Genomic DNA, 23801 nt, shown 5'->3' with positions numbered 1-23801 from the left:
ATCTGTCAAACTCCATAAGGAGGCATTATGTTGTAGCTATCCAAATGTCTGTAGTTTATGAAATGCTGCTAATTTTATCCAGAGACAATTGAATTTTTGTTTTACTTTTGTAAATATATAAATTATTTTTTCAGTGAAGTATTTTTTGATGGAATGCTGTAATTTGAACAGTTTTACAATAAGCCTATTTAATTCAATATCAGATGTTACAGAATGCAGCAATCATTTCTCCTATCAGATAATGGATCTTTTGTGACCTGTGATCATTAATATCCTAAACTTTCTTTTTGGCCAATATTAATTCTATGTGTTTCACTGGAGGCTTGTAGTTGCTGTCACTTGTTTCTGGAATGTCTGTCTCCAAATATTCATTTTGCTTCTATTTCTTATCTGCAACTTTTGCTTTTTTTTTGAATAAACCTTTCTAAAATGGTTTAACATAGTCATTATAAAAGTTTTTATTGATTTGCCATCCTTTGGTGTAATAGATTGACAACTTGCAAGCAGTTGTATTCTTATTCCTGGGATTGCCATCAAAATACTTCCAGGAGAAACTGGTTGTCATAATGGTTGAATTAGGGATTTATCTCAATGAAATATATATTACCTCAACTATAAAAATAAATAATGCTTTATTTTCGGTTCACACATCACAATTTACTGTACCAGGCGCATGGTTTCTTAACATGAAAACTGCAAGATGAATTAATAATTTCCTTTCACAGTGATTTAAAGTACAACATAATGATGATAATTGTATAGGAAAAGAAAGGAGGGAAATTTTCCATATGCTTACATTTATTTGCTTCAAATTTAGTGCAGTTGTAAAAGTTTGCATGTTAACAACTTGTCATGCCTGTTATTTGATAATATAAATGGTGTAGATGATACATGTCACTTCAATAAATTTTCACTGGCAAACAAAAAAGAGAGAACTAGTCTTCGTTTTTTTTTGTTTGTGTTTTTACATAGTGGTCGGCACTTATCAAGGCCTGGAGGTCACATGAGGATAAGGGTTACTGAGTGTATAGTCGTCAGTGGGATAATACAGTAATCATTAGTAGTGGAAATTTGGTAAATTGGATTAATTGGAGAGTGTGTAACCTCTTTATGTAGATCAAGTCCCACCATTTCTTTTATTTTCTTTGCTTTATATTCCCTTACATATTCAAGTAATTATTAATATCCTATTCATTTATTTTAAAACAAATTAGCTGCTAGAGCTAATTGATTCTCTCACAGTACTTGAAAGATACAATTTCTTGTAATTGTAAGAAGGGAACCTATCTCTAATCCTACATTTATGTAGAATAGAGAAAACTTTAAAGTAAGATAATCACTATCTTCATTCATGTGGGAGCGCAAAAATACTTGATGTAAAAACCAGGCGCATGGTTACCTTTCTTGGTGTGATGGCTTGTCAGATCATCCATCTAATACTTAGTGTAGAAACCAGGCACATGGTTATCTCTCTCGGTGTGATGGACCCATAGATCTTGTCAGATCATCCACTTAAGAGAAAGAAAACTGATAATAAAGCTGCCAGAGGGAGATCTCCTCAGTCATGGTTCTTCCTGGAGTTGGTGACTCGAACAAATTCCTGGTTTGCAAACCTAACTTGGTTAAGGAGTAGATAGGGTTTGCCTATCGCTGGCTTTCACACTTTTTCTTTGGCTATTAACGAGACCAGAGGTACAATACCAGGGACTCACCAGACCCACCTTGTGCTTGGCCTTGTTTTCTGACTAGAACATTGAATGCTGTTCCCCTATTCCCTATTTTAAATTTCACTCTTTCTCTCAGAAACTGAGAAAATTGGGTTTGCTTGCATGCCACTTGTGCTCACATGATTTATTTGGGCCAGTCTTGTCTGAGAGGTTGAAGGTAACTGATTGGCAGTTTGTCTGGCTGCTGCTTTTGACTGACAGTACAGGAGCCCTAACTCTTTGGTAATGCTTAGATCGACTGCTCTGTCATCAGTTGTATAATATCAGGATAGTTGTAGTGCCATGTCGCGCATAGAAAGGGACCCTGCTGCTATATCTTGTGGACTTTCACGAGACCACAACTTCTAGACAGGACTCGGCTAATGGGTCACCGTGTGTATACTTGGTGTCAACACCGACCCACTTTGTGCAACACTCTTTCTCTAACCTAACATTAAACAAAGATGTAATTAAATAACCACCCAAACAAATATCACGATAAAACCAGACAACCACCCAAACAAAACCAATTCGCCTCCGCCCTTGAGGCTAGCTTTCACAAATATCCCTGGGCTTAGGGGTAATCTAGATGATGTAGAGTCTTACCTTTTAGTAAACTCCCTGGATATCTTAGCATTAAGTGAAACAAACGTACACTTCAATCTACTCTAACCACTTTAACATGACAGGATACCCCCCCCTCTTTGCTGTAAGGACTCGGATAGATATATGCACGGGCTTGGAGTCTATATTCATAGCACCCTCCCTTTAACTTAAGAGAAAAATCTTGAATCAAATGACCAGGCTTTTATGTACTTTCGACTAACATGTCATCACTGTGTTAGTTACTTATATTTTCTCTACCGGTTTTCCTCAAGTCAGGATTGTACCCTAATCGGTCATGTCACTGATAGTATAAATGCAGCACTCTCCTTAGTAACTCCCAAATACATGTTTAGTGACTTTAATGTCCACCATAAAAATTGGCTTGGTTTCTCAGGTTACACATATGCAGTTGGATGCTCTACTTATAGCTTCTCTATAGCCCATTCCCTTAAACAGACAGTAATGTTTCCAACTCGCCTACCAGATCGTGAATCTCAGCAGGTTTCACTTCTAGACCTATTTCTCACCACAGTACCTGAGGATTGTGTGACTAATGCCGACAAACCGCTTGGAAACGCAGACCATCTAGTGGTATCATTTGACATCACATTTAAATCCCAACTTCAAGGTGAGGAATCATTACTCGAAACAACAAGGTACTACAACAGGGCTGACTGGGAAACCATTAGAGAACACATCTGAGATGCCCCATGGACCGATATCTTCTCTCTTCCTGCTGAACAGTGTGCCAATTAGAAAATTGAATGGTGCAAAGCGGGAATTGAAGCACATGTTCCCACATAGAAGTAATATAGCAAGCCCCACTCACCCCCATGGTTCACTACAGAGTGTGCAGCTGCTATTACACAAAGACACCATGCATTCCACCGGTTTATACGTCATAAGTCAAATACAAATAGGCAAGAAATCATTGCAAGAGAGAAATAGCGACAGCTAAAAGAAAGCATGCTGAAATAATCAGGGAATGCATAGAATTGCAAAGATAAGAACTCGTGATTTCTGGAAAATCTATAATAGTGTAATGAATAAAAGGCAATCAGTAATTCCTCCAGTGAGCAAACAACCAGAAGGTTGCATGCACGGTAATGGTAATTTTCCTATGCAGACTGAAGCCACATTAGAAGATGTAAAAATCACCCCTTATGATGTCCTCAATATCATAAAAAACTTGGACAACTCGAAGGCCTGATCTCATCCCTGCTATACTAATTAAGAAATGTTCAGCCGAACTACCCTATACTTTCCATGCTCTACAATAAATGCCTTGCTGAATCTTGTTTCCCTAATAGCTGGAAGATGGCCTCTGTCGTACTAGTGTACAGGAATTCTGGTGAAAGAACAAACCCTCTCAAATATCGCCCCATTAGTTACTAAAATCTTTGAGACCTTATTTAATCAAGCGCTAGTTCACAACCTCACAAAAGCAAATCTTCTCTCTGACAAACAGTATGGATTCAGGCAATGTCGTTCTACTGCAGATATTTTAGCATTCATCTCTGAACGCATTTACCATGTATTGGATAAGGCGGGTGAAACTATAGCAGTAGCTCTTGATATATCCAAGGCCTTTGAAAAAGTCAGGGGTCGATCTTTGGACCATTATTATTTCTGATATTCATAAACAACCTCCCTGATAATATTGTGTCCAAGATGGGTATATGTGCTGAAGATACAACGCTCTATAATATGCGTGAAGAAAGAACTGATGTACATAAATCTAAAACAATAGCAGAATCGTTAGAAAATAACCTTCATACCATTATGGAGTGGGGCCGCAAATAGATAGTAACATTTAATGCTAGTAAAACTAAGCTGCTCTCCTTTAACAATTACAAGACGCCTCTCCAACTGCTTATATCGATGAAAAACACCCTACCTGAGAATTCTATCTTCAAACTCCTCGGCCTAACATTTACAGGCAATATAAACTGGAACAAATACAAAGAGGACATTGCAAAGACTGCTGCAAAGAAAGTGGGTTCCCTCTATTGCGCTAGAAGACTATTCACACCTAAAAGTATCCTGTACCTCTACAAGGCCACCATTTGCCCATGAATGGAGTATTGTTGTCACATGTGGGTTGGTGCATCTATAACTAGCCTCTCCCTCTTGAATAGGGTCCAAAGAGTTGTCAATCTAATCGGTCCCACTACTAACTAAACTTCGGCCCTTTTCCCATTGCCGCAATGTTGCATCTCTCTGCCTGTTTTACAAATATTTTAATGGACTGTTCTGATGAACTCGTTGCACTTGTACCCCCTCGACGTACATATTCCCGACAAACTCGATTAGCAATAAGATCTCATCCTTTCACTGTTGAGGTCCCTATATGCCAGAAAGCTTTCTATTCTAATAGTTTCTTTCCTCAAAAAGCTAGACTTTGGAATTCCCTTCCTGCTACTTGCCCGTACTGATATGCAGAATTTAAAATGTTACATAAACCAACATCTTGTTAATCTTTCCTAGACCTCATCCCAAATAGTAGCCTTTTAAACCCAAGTGGTGATATGCCTTGTAAAGAGTAGACATGAGTAAAAATATAAATAAATAAAGCTGATATAGTGCACGTGTGAGTATATTTATCATACAAGTGAATGTTAAACATCAAAAATAATATACATGAAAAGTAATTATAAAATTCATGCTGAATAGATGTGGGAGGCTGGTATATGGATCTGTAGAATAGATTTCCGCGTAGAAGTCAAGGAGGGAGTCAAAGTTATTAAAGGAGTCAGAGTCGGACTTTCCCATCAGACTCCGCAACCTTGGTTATGGGAGCTGCCGATAACACATCCACAATGCATTATTTACTCTCCATGTAAAAAAAAAAATATCTATATATTAAGTATTAATATAAGTCGAATTGACATCGTGAAGGGAAAGTATGGTGAAAGATTCCCCTTTCACAAACTGAAAGTGAATAGAATTGTCAGATCTGTTTATGATATACTAGCAGGGGTTACCCGGCATTGCCTGGGTGATCGGCCCCCTTCCCACTCCGAAGGGTAACAAAAAAGTCACCCCTCTGGATTTACATGCTTGGTGCCGGCCTCCCCCCCTTCAGGGAGAGATAATCCCCAACCCCACCTTCAGGGAGGAGGGTGCCTGGAGGCTTCTCCACTCCCCCCCTTCCAAAGAAAAAAGTCACCTCCTCCTGGCCTCTTCGCCCCCCCACCCTTGGGGGGGGGGACACCGGCTCCCTCCTTTGGGGGGAGAAACTGCCAAGCTCCCCCCTTTCGGGTGAGAAAATGCCAGACTTCCCCTTTTGGTGGGGGGATGGTGGCGTGGCCTTCGTTATAAAGATGGCCGGCCAACTGAAAAAATGACGTCATCGCCGAAGTCCCAACAAGCAAGATATGTGGAACTCTTAGACTGTCAATAATCAACAGTAATTTTTACAGACAGCGTTACAAAACTTCCAAATTGGATTGAAATAAAGAACACAATGATTTATACTGAAACTCATCTAATATTAATAATAAAAAAATAATAAAAAAAACACAAGTTGTTTGTTTAAGTAAGCAATTGAATATTTCGTTGCATTATAGATTTTAAAGATTAGAATGCGTTCTTTAATTACTTATAAATTACATTTTAAAAAAAGTGAAGGAACACGATTTGATTTGTAGTAAACTTGAAGTTTATTTAATATAATTAAATGAAAATTATGCATGTAAGATTATGAATATTTGAAGCAGAACACAAGCAAAACATTTGATATGAGTTAAGACAATAAACAAATATTAAAATTAAACTATTTTTTTAATCAAAATGAATTTTTTTAAAATCAAAATGAATGTGGGTTTGTATTACTGTACACATAGATTCGAAAAAGTATATATCTCGCTATCTCTCTCTTTCTTAAAAATCTAATGAACCAGATAACCCCCTCTCTCTGTGAATGATGTGGCGTGGCAGACACTTGGCTGAGGGAAATGGGACAGAGGTTGGGTGTGAATATCGCCGTAGCGAGCGGAAATACGTTGTCATGGCAACCAGACAGTGAACATTCGTGGCGGGAAACGCGAAGCACGAAGGATTTGAAAATAAGAAATAAACAGTTGGCGAAAAGAAGCGAGACATATATCAAACAGTCGCTCCGAGAATCGGACCTCATCGAAGATTGAGATTTGGATCAGTTAAACTGCGGATTATTAGTCAAATACAATCGTATTGTCGATTAACCTCAACATTTAATCTGGCTGAGATTTGGATTAATTAAATTGCGGATTATCATTCCAAATACAATCGTATTGTCGATTGAATTCTTCTTTGGAACTAAGATTCGAGAAAGATAAACTTTCGCCATCTCAACTTTTTTTTTCTTGGATATTGTGTTTGCGAACTTTTAATCCGTGTTTACCCTAACGGATAAAAACAGATAAGTTTGGCCTATCTCATGCCAATATCTTTTCCTTTCCACAAACTTTTATACATATTGTACTGTATTTTGCATGTCGCATACATCTGACAAACATCCCCAGAAATACGTCTGTCTCACTCATTCTTTTTATCGGAACTTTTTCTTCTTCCTTTGTATATAAAAATCTTTCTTGAATTCTAAACTTTTATTGAGTGTTCGTTTCGTCATTTTTGCTCTGTTGTTCCGTTCTCCTTATTGATATGTTTCGCTGGTTAATCCAACATCTGACGATTAACCGAAGATAATTATGAGATGTTGGATATAAAATAAAATAAATTCTTATGTCGCGATCTGACTGCCAATCAATTCGGTCATCCATTGACCGGGTCGTGACATTATTCAATGTAACATGTTTATTCAACTCGAAAACCATACAGTGTTTACCGATGTATTGGAAAATTCAAGATGGCGTCTGACTCCCTCTTTAACACGGTAAGTTTGGGAAAAGGTGTTATAAATAAAAAACTGGATAAAATACTGTTAAAAACTCGCTCAATATATGTTACCGTGACATAGCTTGACATATATTCGGCAGATTTTTAATAGTATTTTTTCTAGTTCTTTATTTATAACACCTTTTCCCATACTTACCGTGTTAAAGAGGGAGTGAGGCGCCATCTTGAATTTTCCAATACATCGGTAAACACTGTATGGTTTTCGAGCTGAATAAACATGTTACATTGAATAAAAACACAAAAAATATATCCAGTTTGGTAGAAAAGTAATTTATCTTGCCTTTGATAACATTTATTTGTTATATATTTTTTTTTTTGACAACTTTTTCGAATCTATGTGTACAGTAATACAAACCCGAAATGAACTTAAGACCACGAGTGAACGCGCATTTTTTTTTTTTTAGTTTTGTTTCATATATATATATATATATATATATATATATATAAAAATAAGTATTTTTAAATTTTATCTTTCTAGCTTTAAAAAAAAGTTTTAAAATTTTATCAGCCGGCATAATTTATTTTTAAATATTGAAAAATTTCAGGAAAATTAATTTTTGCTAGATTTTCAAAACATGTGTGTCAACAGCTTAAAAAAATTGTCTCTTCAAAAGAACATGTTTTAAAGAAGATGGTAGTGAACGTGTGTGTGCGCGTGTGCTGGGTAGGACAGCGTTTGTTTTCGTGTTGTGTGTACGTGTGTGCGGCTAGCGCCAGAATGTCGGACGTGGTGTCGGAGGTTGGATTGTGATGTCTGGTGTAATTTTCGTATTTTTGTAATTTGTAAATGGCAAGTTAGGAAAAAATTAAACCCTTCCAAGATGGACAATAAATAACAGGTACTACGACTACAGGTTAGAGTGTACTACGACTACAGGTTAGAGTGGACCTGGGAGCATTGGCAATTAAAGGGTGGCTCCACACTCTCCAAAGCCCGCAAGCTGGGGCCTCACCACTTTAAGGTCATATCCAGTACCCCTTTTTGATGACAATAGGCTTACACTTAAAGAACAAATAAATGAACCATAACCCAACTCTGAAACCTAACAGAAATTTTGTATGAAGAATCACATTGGCATTAAATGACCCACACATATTGATATGCCACTAAACCCACTAAATCTACCAAAATTGCTGCACTGCATAACCTAAAAATGATTCATATGCTATAAAACATAACATTTCCTTTTAGGAAAAACTTATTCTAATGCATTGTCATTTCCTTATTCTATTTAGTGAATAGAGATTAGTAAAATAAAAAAAAAATGGAAAAAGCAATTGAATTATTTTCGTTTTCAAATTAAAAAAGTAATTAATAATATATCACATTTTAAAATTAATTGGAAATTATTTAAAAATATGATTGGAATAATGTTAATAAATTGTCACTTCGTTTTTTTTTGTTTTTTTTCTTCTTTTTTAATGTGTTAAATGTGCACATTAACTGATTTATACCAATTACTTTTTCAGCAAAAACCTGAATCAATCAGTAAATCAAGTAAAGAACTTCTGAAAAAAAAGCCCAAGTTTGTTTCCCTTTATAGTAAAGAAGGAAAAGCAAGAACAGTTGTGAAAATTCCAGGTAAACCAAACAAATCTCTCCTTCTCCCCCCCACCCTTTGTCTCTCTGTCTCGTTCTAACCTTTCTTTTGTCTCTCGCTCTCTCCTCCTTTCTTTTGTCTCTCGCTCTCTCCTCCTTTCTTTTGTCTCTCGCTCTCTCCTCCTTTCTTTTGTCTCTCGCTCTCTCCTCCTTTCTTTTGTCTCTCGCTCTCTCCTCCTTTCTTTTGTCTCTCGCTCTCTCCTCCTTTCTTTTGTCTCTCGCTCTCTCCTCCTTTCTTTTGTCTCTCGCTCTCTCCTCCTTTCTTTTGTCTCTCGCTCTCTCCTCCTTTCTTTTGTCTCTCGCTCTCTCCTCCTTTCTTTTGTCTCTCGCTCTCTCCTCCTTTCTTTTGTCTCTCGCTCTCTCCTCCTTTCTTTTGTCTCTCTGCTATCTTTGTCTCTCCCTCTCCCTCTCTCTCTCTCTCTCTGCTATCTTTGTCTCTCCCTCTCTCTGTCTCTGCTATCTTTGTCTCTCCCTCTCTCTGTCTCTGCTATCTTTGTCTCTCCCTCTCTCTGCTATCTTTGTCTCTCCCTCTCTCTGCTATCTTTGTCTCTCCCTCTCTCTGCTATCTTTGTCTCTCCCTCTCTCTGCTATCTTTGTCTCTCCCTCTCTCTGCTATCTTTGTCTCTCCCTCTCTCTGCTATCTTTGTCTCTCCCTCTCTCTGCTATCGTTGTCTCTCCCTCTCTCTCCTATCGTTGTCTCTCTCTCTCCTATCGTTGTCTCTCTCTCTCCTATCGTTGTCTCTCTCTCTCCTATCGTTGTCTCTCTCTCTCCTATCGTTGTCTCTCTCTCTCTCTCTCCTATCGTTGTCTCTCTCTCTCTCTCCTATCGCTGTCTCTCTCTCTCTCTCCTATCGTTGTCTCTCTCTCTCTCTCTCCTATCGTTGTCTCTCTCTCTCTCTCCTATCGTTGTCTCTCTCTCTCTCCTATCATTGTCTCTCTCTCTCTCTCTCTCTCCTATCATTGTCTCTCTCTCTCTCTCTCTCTCCTATCGTTGTCTCTCTCTCTCTCTCTCTCTCCTATCGTTGTCTCTCTCTCTCTCTCCTATCGTTGTCTCTCTCTCTCTCTCTCTCTCCTATCGTTGTCTCTCTCTCTCTCTCTCTCTCCTATCGTTGTCTCTCTCTCTCTCTCTCTCTCCTATCGTTGTCTCTCTCTCTCTCTCCTATCGTTGTCTCTCTCTCTCTCTCTCCTATCGTTGTCTCTCTCTCTCTCTCTCCTATCGTTGTCTCTCTCTCTCTCTCTTTCTCTCCTATCGTTGTCTCTCTCTCTCTCTCTCTCTCTCTCTCCTATCGTTGTCTCTCTCTCTCTCTCTCCTATCGTTGTCTCTCTCTCTCTCTCTCTCTCCTATCGTTGTCTCTCTCTCTCTCTCTCTCTTCTATCGTTGTCTCTCTCTCTCTCCTATCGTTGTCTCTCTCTCTCTCTCTCTCCTATCGTTGTCTCTCTCTCTCTCTCTCTCCTATCGTTGTCTCTCTCTCTCTCTCTCTCCTATCGTTGTCTCTCTCTCTCTCTCTCTCCTATCGTTGTCTCTCTCTCTCTCTCTCTCCTATCGTTGTCTCTCTCTCTCTCTCTCTCCTATCGTTGTCTCTCTCTCTCTCTCTCTCTCCTATCGTTGTCTCTCTCTCTCTCTCTCCTATCGTTGTCTCTCTCTCTCTCCTATCGTTGTCTCGTTGTCTCTCTCTCTCTCTCTCTCCCCTATCGTTGTCTCTCTCTCTCTCTCTCCTATCGTTGTGTGTCTCTCTCTCCTATCGTTGTGTGTCTCTCTCTCCTGTCGTTGTGTGTCTCTCTCTCTCTCCTATCGTTGTGTCTCTCTCTCTCTCTCCTATCTTTGTGTCTCTCTCTCTCTCTCCTATCTTTGTGTCTCTCTCTCTCTCTCCTATCTTTGTGTCTCTCTCTCTCTCTCCTATCGTTGTGTCTCTCTCTCTCTCTCCTATCGTTGTGTCTCTCTCTCTCTCTCCTATCGTTGTGTCTCTCTCTCTCTCTCTCCTATCGTTGTGTCTCTCTCTCTCTCTCCTATCGTTGTGTCTCTCTCTCTCTCTCCTATCGTTGTGTCTCTCTCTCTCTCTCCTATCGTTGTGTCTCTCTCTCTCTCTCTCCTATCGTTGTGTCTCTCTCTCTCTCTCCTATCGTTGTGTCTCTCTCTCTCTCTCCTATCGTTGTGTCTCTCTCTCTCCTATCGTTGTGTCTCTCTCTCTCCTATCGTTGTGTCTCTCTCTCTCCTATCGTTGTCTCTCTCTCTCTCCTATCGTTGTGTCTCTCTCTCTCTCCTATCGTTGTGTCTCTCTCTCTCTCTCTCCTATCGTTGTGTCTCTCTCTCTCTCTCTCCTATCGTTGTGTCTCTCTCTCTCTCTCCTATCGTTGTGTGTGTGTCTCTCTCTCCTATCGTTGTGTGTCTCTCTCTCTCTCCTATCGTTGTGTGTCTCTCTCTCTCTCCTATCGTTGTGTGTCTCTCTCTCTCTCCTATCGTTGTGTGTCTCTCTCTCTCTCCTATCGTTGTGTGTCTCTCTCTCTCTCCTATCGTTGTGTGTCTCTCTCTCTCTCCTATCGTTGTGTCTCTCTCTCTCTCCTATCGTTGTGTCTCTCTCTCTCTCTCTCTCCTATCGCTGTGTGTGTCTCTCTCTCTCTCTCCTATCGCTGTGTGTCTCTCTCTCTCTCTCCTATCGTTGTGTCTCTCTATCTCTCTCTCCTATCGTTGTGTGTGTCTCTCTCTCTCTCTCTCTCCTATCGTTGTCTCTCTCTCTCTCTCTCCTATCGTTGTGTCTCTTTCTCTCTCTCTCTCCTATCGTTGTCTCTCTCTATCTCTCTCCTATCGTTGTGTCTCTTTCTCTCTCTCTCTCCTATCGTTGTCTCTCTCTCTCTCTCCTATCGTTGTCTCTCTCTCTCTCTCTCCTATCGTTGTCTCTCTCTCTCTCTCCTATCGTTGTCTCTCTCTCTCTCTCCTATCGTTGTCTCTCTCTCTCTCTCCTATCGTTGTGTGTCTCTCTCTCTCCTATCGTTGTCTCTCTCTCCTATCGTTGTCTCTCTCTCCTATCGTTGTCTCTCTCTCCTATCGTTGTCTCTCTCTCCTATCGTTGTGTCTCTCTCTCCTATCGTTGTGTCTCTCTCTCTCTCTCCTATCGTTGTGTCTTTGTCTATATTGAATAATTGATTACAACCCAAAATTTTCTATAATATTTATATATTTTATATATATCGAAAGTTTGATCACAACCCAAAATTTTCTATAATATTTATATATTTTATATATATCGAAAGTTTGATCACAACCCAAAATTTTCTATAATATTTATATATTTTATATATATCGAAAGTTTGATCACAAAACAAAATTTTCTGTGATATTAATTTAGTTTGTATATAAAAAAAGATTGATCGCTACAGAAAACTTTCGTGATACATCAAGTTTGAGCACTACATAAAATTTTCCAACATTAGAAAAAAAAAAAAAAAAAAAACTTTTTTTTTCTAATGTCCAACAACTTTTTTTTTTTTTTTTTTAAATTCTTTATCCTATCAGTAATTCCTTCACTATCCGGCTACTAGAGGATGACTTGTACAGTAGTTAGAAAGACTAAACTGCTTTCCCTTCGACTCTACTGTAGCCCCAACAAAAAAATTTCTTTCAAATTTCTCTATGCGGACAAAAGCCACATTTCATGATCTGAAAATCACGCCTTAAGTCAGCGATGTCATATAAAAAATTAGACACCTCCATTTTGTGTGGGTTTAATCTCTTACTTGCTATACTAATTAAGAAATGCTCAACTGAGCTAGCCCCTGTACTTTCTGAACGCTACAACAAATGTTTTACTGAATCTTGCTTCCCAGTTAACTGGAAAATTACCTCTGTCGTAGCAGCATACAAGAATATTTGTGAAAGACCATTTGTGTAATTATTCCTCCCTCTTTTCGTTAAAATCTTTGAGTCATTAATCAATCAAGCACTAGTTTACAATCTTGTAAAAGCTAATTTTCTCTCTGATCAACCGTATGGATTTAGGCAATCCCGTTCTATTACAAATATTTTAATGATTATCACTGCTCGCATATGCAATCAGAGCAGGGGAAGCCAAGGTGGTGGCCCTTGATATATCCAAAGCCTTTGATAAGGTCTGGTATGAAGGACTCTTAATGAAAATTAAATCATAAGGTTTTAGTTGACAAATCCTAAATATAATTAGATCATTCTTAGACAATAGGAAAATCGAGTTTAATGGACCTACATCCAAACATTAATATGGCGAGTATATCAGAATTCGATCCTTGGACTTTTATTATTTTTAATATTAAGAAACTATCCCTGATAAAATTGTGTCAGAGATGGGTATATTTGCTGATGGTACAATGCTCTATAATAGGCATGAAGGAAAAACAGATCCTTCAGTCCTTTGTGGAACGAAACCATAAATGGATGGTACCATTTAATACTATTAAGACTAGGTGTGTTCCCTCTACTATGGCAGAAAATTACCTGAGAGTATTTTATACCTCTACAGAGCTGTGCAAGCTTTTTCTAGTCTCACACAAAAACACGCGTTCACATCTCAAGCCACTTTTCTTGTCATACACATACACGCACACAAACATACGTGCGCACATACACACACGTACATATATTCACGTTCACGTACATACACTCACATTCATGTGCATACACACGCACTCTAACATGCACACATGGGCAACGTCACTTCCCTTTAAAGGAAATCCACACATGTGTGAAAGACACCGGAAACAACTGCAAAAGCAAGAGACCTGAGCTGTTTCCTTCCTTTTCGATTCGGCTCCAGCGGTCAACGGACTTACCGCTCCCTTCGGGGCGCGCTCCACGTCCCCTGCTACTATGTGTGGGGCAAGAGCCAACAGACAGTACTTACACCTTACACGCTTTCTGTCTCCGTGGCCTGGATTGACTTTCTCACTCTCTCACTCTACAACAATAGACTTTCCCTCTCACCAGCTAACAGCGAGAGACGCACGCCAAACTAAACACGTGCTGTACCCTTTCTTTTATTTGTTTCTTAATGAAATAAATTCTAGTTCGTTTATTTCAATTTAACACGTTGTTCGTTTCTTTCTCAATTCAATTCAATTTTCCTATTTTTTATGACTGGGGGATATATATAATATACCACCAGTCTGCTACAAACTGGTGACACCTGAACGTGAAATGAACACGCATTTCCTTATATGCCACAAGTCCCGCAACAAACCGGCGACCGACCGACGTGAAACGAACACGCATGGTGACCGTACTTTTTTTAAATGAATTGTTTTGAGCAAGGCGCGCATTTTATTTGATAAACAAAAAAAAACAAAAACTTTTCAACAAAGAAAAACAAGTGAACTACTATCGACAAAAATCTCAACAAGCAACAATGGCATTGAACCCCCTTATTCCTCTTCGCGCTAACGGACCTCGGTTTTCCAGAACTCTTTTCCTTTTCAGACAACTGACACATCACCCTGTTATTTGACTAAAGGCAAGCAATGTTGGGTATACAGACGGCGAAGAAACGGAGAATTTCTCCAGCAGCGGACAAACAACAATGACGAAATCTCTCGTCAGACTTGGCAAAGAAAAATAAACATGGAGCTGTCGACTTCATACCGAATTTTAAAAAATTTGAGCTCGACAAACATTTTTCACTGTTTCCTGACATTACCCTGCAACAAACGCGAGGAGCAAAATCACATAGGCCTATACACATTCTATCCCGCACAGTAGATGCAACTACACAGTAACAATAACAGGACATCCCTATCAACACATAGGATGAAGTTGAATTAACAATGAGTTGAGATGCACCACGCACACGGATAAACTCACAACTAGAAGTTTTGTTGACAGCCTGCAACTGCACACCCACCGTTCAATACGAACGAATGTGCAACAAGCATTCATACAGGCAATGTACACACATTACCACAGACTCACTTGCAAAGACACTGGCAATTGCACATCCACCATTCAACACGAACGAATGCGCAACAAGCGCCTGTACAGACGATGTACACATTACCGCAGACCCACTTGCAAAGACACCAGCAAAATGTACTTCACTGTCCAAGCAACTCGTTGCACAGGTTAGCACAAAAAAAACAAACAAATGTCAGCCAAAAAAAAAGTAAACGCCTTTTCCACGCGTAAGTAAATATTTTTTTTTTTTTTTTTTTTTTTTTTTACAAACACACTCCGTTTTTGAAACAACCACACCAACAGCAAAAAAAACGGGACAAAAAATCAATTGCCCAAAACATTACTTATTTTAAAAAAAAAAATATGCACTGCATATTTTTTTTCCTGGGAAGGGGAGTATTGTGCAAGCCTTTTCTAGTCTCACACAAAAACACGCGTTCACATCTCATGCCACTTTTCTTGTCATACACATACGCACAAACATGTACACACACGTACATATATTCACATACATACACTCACATTCATGTGCATACACACACATGCATGCGCACATGGGCAATGTCACTTCTCTTTGAAGGAAATCCATGTGCAAAAAACCACCGTGAAACAACTACAAAAGCAAGAGACCTGAACTGTTTCCTTCCTTTTCGATTTGGTTCCCGACCTGAGCGGTCGACGGACTTACCGCTCCCTTCGGGGCGCGCTTCACGTCCCCTGCTACTATGTGTGGGGCAAGAGCCAACAGACAGTATGTACATCTTACACGCTTTCTCTCTCCATGGCCTGGATTGACTTTCTCATATATATATATATATATATAATATACCATCAGTTCGCTACAGAGCCAGTATTCACCCATACGTAGAGTTTTGTTGCTAGGGATGCATCAGTAAGTAAATTGGCCGATTATCAATTAATTGGCCTTTGATAACCAATTAAGATTTTCAAATGCCGATTTATCGCAGATTGATATCATAAATGGTTTAATAATTAATTTAATTATACTGTAAACTAAGACAACTTCTTTTGCTTGCCGGTGAGAACTTATTGATAGAACATGCACAGTTGACACCATATTTTCAAATAATAGGCATGGCACACTGTTAACATGTAGCCTTTTTTGACTTGTGCTGAATTTGATGTAAATAGAGATAAGCATATGGAAATTTCTCTTTTGCTTCCTATTGAATTACCATTATTTTGTACTTTTAATTGCTGTCAAAGAAAATTGTTACGGCATATTTCAGTTTTCACATTGAGGAATTCTACTTTAAATTACAACCACATGCAAACTGAAAATAATGCACTTTTCATCCGTTATACTCTTGTTCCTCTAGCAAGGAGATTTCACGACTGTAGGTTTGTAGGTATTGCTGAGTAAACATCAATCGTTTAACAGCACCTGACAATTCCTGTCCGAAATAACATGGGTTTCCTAAATAGTGGCGATATCTACCTTGAGGGACACCAGATCTCTCGGCACACACACAGCTTTGGTTCAACATCTCATTTCTTTCACCACATTAAACGTAGCCAGGTTCAAAGACATAATCGCTAACTTTACGCAGTGTCGCACACAAGACTGAAATCCTTGCGAATGAGGACGTGACAGACCTGATCAAGACTGCCCAAGAGCAGTTTGTGCATAATTTATCTGTCTCCTACAAAGGAAACATTAGTTTAAATGCCCTTCAAAACAAAGGATGAATGTAAATAGGGACCCTACCTTTGCATCTCATTGTCAGCTGCTTCAGCCACGGGTGTTCTTCGTCCACTAGTTTTTGGTCCAGGACTGCCTTCTTGCCCTTCTCTATCATGTTCTACAACACTCTTGTCCTGTCATCTCTGTGTCCTCTCACAAAGGTCGTAAGCATCGGGAGCATCCTTGAGCTTTGTGGAGTGTAACATTGTCCCCCTTGACATAGACAAAGATTTTAAGTTTATTGTAGGACACTTTCTGCTTACTCTTAAAGTCTGGTTAGGCTTGCAGAGGGCCAGTTTCGCACAACTTGTCTCCTGGCAGGAACGTAAATTTCTTTGTCCGTTCTGTACAGACTGGAGGGGTGGGTTTAGGTCTCTCTGGCTCTGGTTTTTTGTCCGAAGGCCTATCCTTGGAAGGAGTATGTGGAGAGTCTTGGGGGAGTTGTAGTAAGAGGCAGGGTAGTCTTCTCAGCTGGAGAGGTGTTTGGGGGCTGAAGTTTCTCCTCCTTCGAAGTCTCTGTTGAGTCTTTCAGAGGGGCTGGACTGGGAGCTGCCTCTCTGCTCTTCTTATGCTTCTTCCTCCCCCTCTTGTCTTTGTTCTCAACCTGAGTTGAGATGTTGGTCTCCAATTCCTCTTCGGACAGTGCCTCTTCTGACTCAGGTGGAGAGACTGGAAGCTTCCGCTTGCCCCTGTTGGAGGGTGTTGATGTGGCATCCTCCATAATCGTGGGCTCGCTTGTGCCGGTAGACCTTGCTGCTGCTGCGGTTTTTGTTGCCGCTGCTGCTGTTGAGTAGGTGATGAGGTTGTAGCAGAGATGGATGCGTTCTTCTGTTTATTCCTTACCACCATGCTCCACTGACCTTTCGTTTCCTCACTGGGCTTTGTCGACTTCAGGGCTGGTGTCGGCAATTCTTTGGTTTCAGTGACTATCACTGCCCTCGCTGCCAGAACTGTGGTGCAGGTTGGCTCAACACTGCTTTTTTGGGGCAGTTCTTTGTCATATGGCCCTGGTTCTGACAGAACCAACAGTGAAGGTGTCAACCATCAACGGCCACTGTCATGTTAGTCTCCTTGAAAGTTATGGCCGCCGGTATGCCTAGGAAACCTTCCCTTCTCAACCTCATTGCAACTGTGTAGCTGCTCAGGTGGACACTGTTTTTGGAGCATATGGGTTCCACCTGCTCCACCTCTCTAAACTATCTGAGGAAGGCTCCCAGTAATTCTGCATTCGGCTGGAGCATTGAAAATTTGTACCCAAGTTCTTCTCCTACCTTGGTACTCTGGCAGCACTGCATTTAAGTTCCCTGCTTGAGAATCTGTCAGCATCGTCTTTGTTGGGGAGCAATACATAGCTCCTCTGATGTATATACTTGGCAAGTATATTTAGCTTTTGGAGAAGCTCTGCCATTTTCTCCTTTTTCAGTCCCCAGAGACGGTTTTCCCGGAGGTCAGAATCGATGAAAGACAGAACTTTGTCTTCCATCGATTTCTTGTACTAATACTAGCAGGGGACTGAAAGTTGAATGCTGTAAAACAATCTAAAAAGAAAAAATTGTAGGGCCCTCCTAACCCCGGCTATGTGGCAGACCATCCACTGTTTTCCAGCTTAATGAAGGCCAAAAACAAGCAGGTCGATCCCTAAGGGGCTTTAAAAACTAAGTTTGGGATAAAATAAAAATGGGGAAGTTGGTGGGGGGGGGGTTGCACTCCAAGTTTAGAGAAAACGAGACGGGGAGGGGGGAACAATGAATGGGGGGGTGATAGGCAACTTACCTTACCTTACTTTACTAGGACTGGAGTCCGGGAAGACTAGGAGCCGCGCGTAGGGAATAGATACTCTAACTTGACTCCTCTTCGTACGCACAAGCTTGCTGCGTTAATCCATCATTTTTCAAAAGCCATGGAATGTAATCTCTTATCAGTGCTGATCTTGACCTTTAATTGGTGTTTAAAGCACGCGACCAGATCCTGATCTGCCCAGCATTCCACTCCATGCTTCTCATTCAGTCTCAACATCCACACAACCATTCTGGCTATGGTCACAATCACAAAAAACATGATTTGTTTCTCCCTGTTCCACAGTGGCCTTGCATTGTGCACGACAAAGGTCATGTTCATCAGGCAAGTATTCTCAGGATCGATCCGAGCCGTCACCCTATTGATACGTTCAGCACCTATGGAGTTCACTGCAGTCGTGCTTCTGTGTTTCTTCTGCTGAAGTTTTGCAGTGGGGACACTTGAGTGAATTCACTAGTTTGGCACTGTGTTGTATGACGTTGAGGGGGCAACGTACTTTGGAACAGTCACCAGGTCAAGGAGAATTCGGAGTTGTTCATTATTCCCGTATTTGGCGCCCAGTTCCACTAGGAGTGGATCTTCTCTGACAACCTCAGACGCTCGATGAGCGGGTCGGCAGCGGCCCTCCCTTGAGTAATTCCTTATATAGTTGCTTTCTCAAAGCCCGCAAAAGGTCTCTGGACCTAGGTAGCCTCTTTAGCATGGCTTGTCATTCTCTGAGGAACTGTGTGTTGCCCCACAGCCTTTGGTGTGCCTTGACCGTGTAGTTGATGATAAGGTCGGGAAAGGCGGCCTCATCGCAGTGTCCCACGCAGACTCCCCGTCAACGTTTTACTCAAGAAGGCCAGCTTTTCAACATCGTGATGACACTTCAAGTGGGGCATTTTCAAGCTTCTCTCACAAAGACTTTGGATATAGACCTGTCTGCGAACCTAATGCCTTCCCTCGTTCCAGAGCATCTTGTACAGAGAGCCTTTAGATGCTTCGTAGGCAGGGGAAATATTGCTGGCTGGTAGAGTATAAAGGAAAGACACCTCCGCTCTACCTTTTAAGGAAAGTTTTCTTTGCTGCCAAGAGGCGACCACGGTAACGACCTTTGACCGTACCAATTCTTTTCTAGCTGGAGACTTGGCATAAACCACACACTGAGAAGTTGAACCAGGTCATCTGTCCAGCTGAAACTGAACTCACCATCTACTGCATTCTAATCCTCCACTAGAACTACCTGCTTTGGACACGCAATGAACACATCGAGCTGCCGGAAAAAAAGAGACCCTCTTTGAGTGGTGTTAAGCGCATGAACCATGATGACCTGAAAGGTGCACTGTTTGATGGCAACATCGTCCATGATCAATCTGTCCTCTTCGTCCCTATGCACAACACTGACCGCAACAAACAGGATGTGTTTTCTCAGAGATTGCCATGTGCTGAGAAGACACGTGACGCTCCCTGGATGAAACAAAGTGTGTCTCCTGTAGTGCAATCACATCCACTCCTAGGTGCAAGAAGTCCTGCCAGAGTGAGCTGCGCGGTTGGAGGACCTCAACCCCTCACAGTCAGACTCGCCAAGTTAAGACATGATGGCACTGTCGCTCCCGATTCCAAAGTCTTTTTGACTGTTCATGCTGCTACCAATTACCAGGAGGAATGTTAGCTTTAAGGCCCTGTATAGTGATGAATGCACTAAAACTAAGACCCTTCCCTTGCATTTGAGTAAAAGTTTGTCCAGGAAAGGGTCATTGTCTTTAATTAGGAAAAATTTTTGATAGGCTCACGGCTTCCGGCATCTGCCAGATCAGGTTTTTGGCTGGCGATCTGATGCAGGTCGTTACGAAGGAGGCGTCTTACCCTCTATCTGGTGGAGATCCGACAGAGGTTTAAGACTGGTCCTCTGTTGGAATACCAAATCCCAGCCAGCAGATTGGGGGTTGATTTTGCAGACGTCCTCCCTAGTTTTGAAGGGGAAGACTTTGGTGTCTTTTCCTCTGAAGGGGAGGATGACTGTGCGAAGTTGGTGTATGTGTTCTTGTTGCTTTGGGTGGGGGATTTGGTTGTGTATGTGTGTTTCATTTGTTTGGGAGGGTGCATATGGGCCACCTTATCTATGTCCTTATTTTTTTTGTCTTTTTTGATTGAGCCCTGGGGAAGTTGGTCTTTTTATTAATTTCTCTTCATTGGCTATTTCCTCCTCGTTGGAGGAGCTCTGTTTTTCTCTTTGTCCCCTCTCTTGCTTGTTAAGCGTGAGGACTTTTGTGGTTTTTCCGACTACTGTTGTTGCTGCTGTTCCGGTTGCGGAGACTGCTGTCGTTGCTGCCTCGGTTGTTGAGCTGGTGGCTGGGCGGTGTGAAAGGAGTTGTGGACTTCTGTTTCCTGCCCAGCACCATGCTCCATTCCTCTTATTTGCTTCTTTCACAGTTTTGGATTTCAGGGGAGTTGGGGGTTGGTGCTGAGGTTGCAGGAGCGGCAGCAGCTTGCTTGGTTTTTGGAGCTGGGGCTGTCTTAGGAGTTGGGACCATCTTTGGCATAGGTTGGCTCAGAGTTGTCCTTTTGGGTCATATGCAAATGACAGCCCTCTACCACTACCAGCATGCTTATGACCTTGAAGATCAGCACCGCCGGTATTGCCAGGAAACTCTTTCTTCAGCCTCATGACCACTTTATAGCAGCCCAGGTGTAGGCCGGTTTTTGACCGTACCAGGGACTCTTGCTCCACCTCGCTAAACTGGCTGAAGAGAGCTACCAGGAGTTCTGCAAGTATCTCAGGTGGTACATTGATTACCTATACCCGACTCTTTCCCTTGTCCTCGTATTTGGGTATTAACCACACTTCATGTCTTTGAGGAAGAGTCTCTCCGCATCCGCTTTTGGTGAGTAGTAGGATGTCCACATGGCGAAGTACATGTATAGTGCTGAAATGTGAAGGAGTCCCTCCATGCCTTCCTTTTCAGCCCCAGGAGGTGGTTTTTGGGTGTATCCAAGGTGACGAAAGGCAGGACTCTCTTTGATCGCCTCCTAGCCACCCAGAAGGTTGTGGTTATCATCTCAGATCCCTTCCTGCGGGAGGAGAGCAGAGAAAGACAAAGCAGGAGCTGTGGACAGGACGCTAGCCTAACAAAAGGAAAGGAGCTTGTCAGAATGTGTCATCAAAACAGCTTGGACGATAGCTAAAAAAAAAGTATGTAGGAACAGATATACCACTGATCTTGTTTATTTGAAAAAATTACAATTAATGTTAAACCAAAAATGCAAAGATTACAAACAAGGTTGGCTTGAAGGCCAAGCATACTGCTAAACAATATAAGCAAATAAGTTTAGTTTTTTTACCCCAACCTCAAATAATGTTCATCAGAAGTGTTTAGTTTGGTCCATATTGTGTAGAAGCACAAAATTATATTTGAGTTAATATATATTTTACAAATTGTTTGTTATTTTTTAATTGTTCATTACAAAATAAATTAACTTATATGTAACTAAAAATATATATATATATATATATTTTCTTACATTGTCCATGAAAAAAAATTGTTTTGTAATAAATATACTTTTTAGGAATTGGTGTCCACTTCTTAATGTCAGAAAAGTCCAACTCCTCAAAAATGAGCACTTTAGAGTGTGACAATTTTTATTTTGGTTTCAATTTGGAATGATTTTTCCTCAAGTGAGCGAGGGGGAGAAAAGATTGAGCACCGTATCAGAACAGATACTACACTTTAACATTAATTTTATTTTAAAAAGTAAAACAAAAATGTAAATAGTTTTAAATATAAGATATACTTAATTTACTTTGGAAAGTAAATGAAAATAGTTTTTAAATATACTATTGTAAAAATAGTGAAATGTGGCGTTTATAATTTTAACAGATTAAGCCAGGGTGGGAATGAAATGGGACACTTTTCTTTCTTTGACATCTGAAAACTTCTCCCAAACTGCATGCCTGATAGGAGAAATGTGTTCATGGTAGAAAATGAGCTCTCAGCGGTCAGTTAGATAAAGATAGTGGATGCTAATATTCTTTATAGTGTCCTTTGTGTCTTGATGAAAAAAATACCAGGGTATTTTTTTCATCAACACCTGTATATTGGTTTTAATTTATTCTTTCTATACATTTGTTTACAATAAGTTATGTTAAAGATCAGTATCAGTTCCATAATAGAAGTATCAAACTGTGGGAAAATCAAAGTTGTGAGAAAATATAGTTGGTGAGTTAATTACAAATTAAAGCTAATTTTAAACAATCAAATTAGATTATTTTTCAAGCATAACTCGATCTAAAAAGTGACAGATATGTATTTTTTTTAATTAAAATTATTGAAAAAAGTATATGCGTTTATTAACTCGGCTTTAATAGAATCATAGATTTGACTTCAAGAGGAGGAATAAAATTGAAAATAAAACAATTAAATTACTTTTTTTTTAAAAATAGTTGCAACAAAAGAAAATGAAAGAATAATTTTTTCTATCTTTTTTTGACAGGTCGACATGTTTGTGAATGTCAAGGAATGAAGCATGAACTTATTAACAACTGTTTGGAGTGTGGTCGGATTGTGTGCGCTCAGGAAGGAGCTGGAGTTTGTCTTTTTTGTGGAAATTTGGTAAATATTTTTAGCATTCTTTGTTTTTGTTTTCATCAGAATTATGAAAGAAGTGATCCCTCTCCTGTGAAAGATTTTATAAAATTGGTTTACTTCTCAAATTACCAAAAGTAACTTTCATAAAATTGTAAAAATTAACTTAAAATATTATGCTGAATAATTTGCTTCTTTTTAATTTAATATTGTTCTGTATTTTTCTATTTTAAATAAAAATGTCATTTAGTTGAATTAAACTATTATGAATAAATTCCTGTTACTGAGTTGTTAATTATTATGTTTTATGTCGTACGGCTTTTAGAAAATAACTTCCTGAGTAACCAGAGCTTTATTTCTCAAATCCTTATCACTTCCTCCTATGTTTTTATCTGTTGGATTATGAACGAGTATATGTTTTTATCTGTTGGATTATGAACGAGTATATGTTTTTATCTGTTGGATTATGAACGAGTATATGTTTTTATCTGTTGGATTATGAACAGTATGGAAAATGTATGTATAATTTTACTTGGGTGTTTTTGTCCATACAAATGTATACTTGCTATTCGTCGGTTTTTCTGTACCTTAGTGACATGCTTGTTAAAACATGTGGTTTCAGTAGAGAATTAACAATTTCAGTTTATCAACAATATTGTTTATTTCGACAACCATGCGCTTCTGTTATGAATAGAGATGTGGAGGCGGGGGGGGGGGGCGAAAGTGAGGGAATACATGTCTAGTCTACGTTCTCTCTTCTCTCTCCCCACAAAAACATTTGTTTATATATAACTTCAAGTTCTTTGTTTTGCCAGAATTGACTTCACAGGTCAAGTTCTGGGAACCTGATATTTTCTAGCATTTTCAAACTTCAAAACTTTCCAAAAATGTATGTATACATTTTTGGAAAATGGGAAAAGGAAAGATGGATTATGAATACATTTTTCACTCCACATCTCTCTACCACCACAGCCACATGTACAAATAACAATACACATGGCCGTTAAAA

At 39.9% G+C, this 23801-nt stretch overlaps 1 protein-coding gene across 4 annotated transcripts in view; it reads left to right on the top strand.

Moving 5' to 3' along the window:
• LOC145276869 (activating signal cointegrator 1-like) overlaps positions 1-23801 on the top strand; it is a 158541-nt gene that overhangs the window by 96713 nt on the left and 38027 nt on the right. For all 4 annotated transcript variants that reach the window (XM_080128272.1, XM_080128271.1, XM_080128274.1 and 1 more), the window contains 2 exons: positions 8682-8793; positions 22701-22819. In XM_080128272.1, coding sequence (XP_079984398.1) covers positions 8682-8793; positions 22701-22819 — 231 coding nt within the window. The remainder of the gene's footprint in view (positions 1-8681; positions 8794-22700; positions 22820-23801) is intronic.

Source organism: Euprymna scolopes, chromosome 5 (genome assembly GCF_053919585.1).
Source record: "Euprymna scolopes isolate OS-2025 chromosome 5, ASM5391958v1, whole genome shotgun sequence".
Lineage (NCBI taxonomy): Eukaryota > Metazoa > Mollusca > Cephalopoda > Sepiida > Sepiolidae > Euprymna > Euprymna scolopes.
Note: the sequence above shows the minus strand (reverse complement) of the source record. Positions and strands in the feature narration are given on the sequence as shown.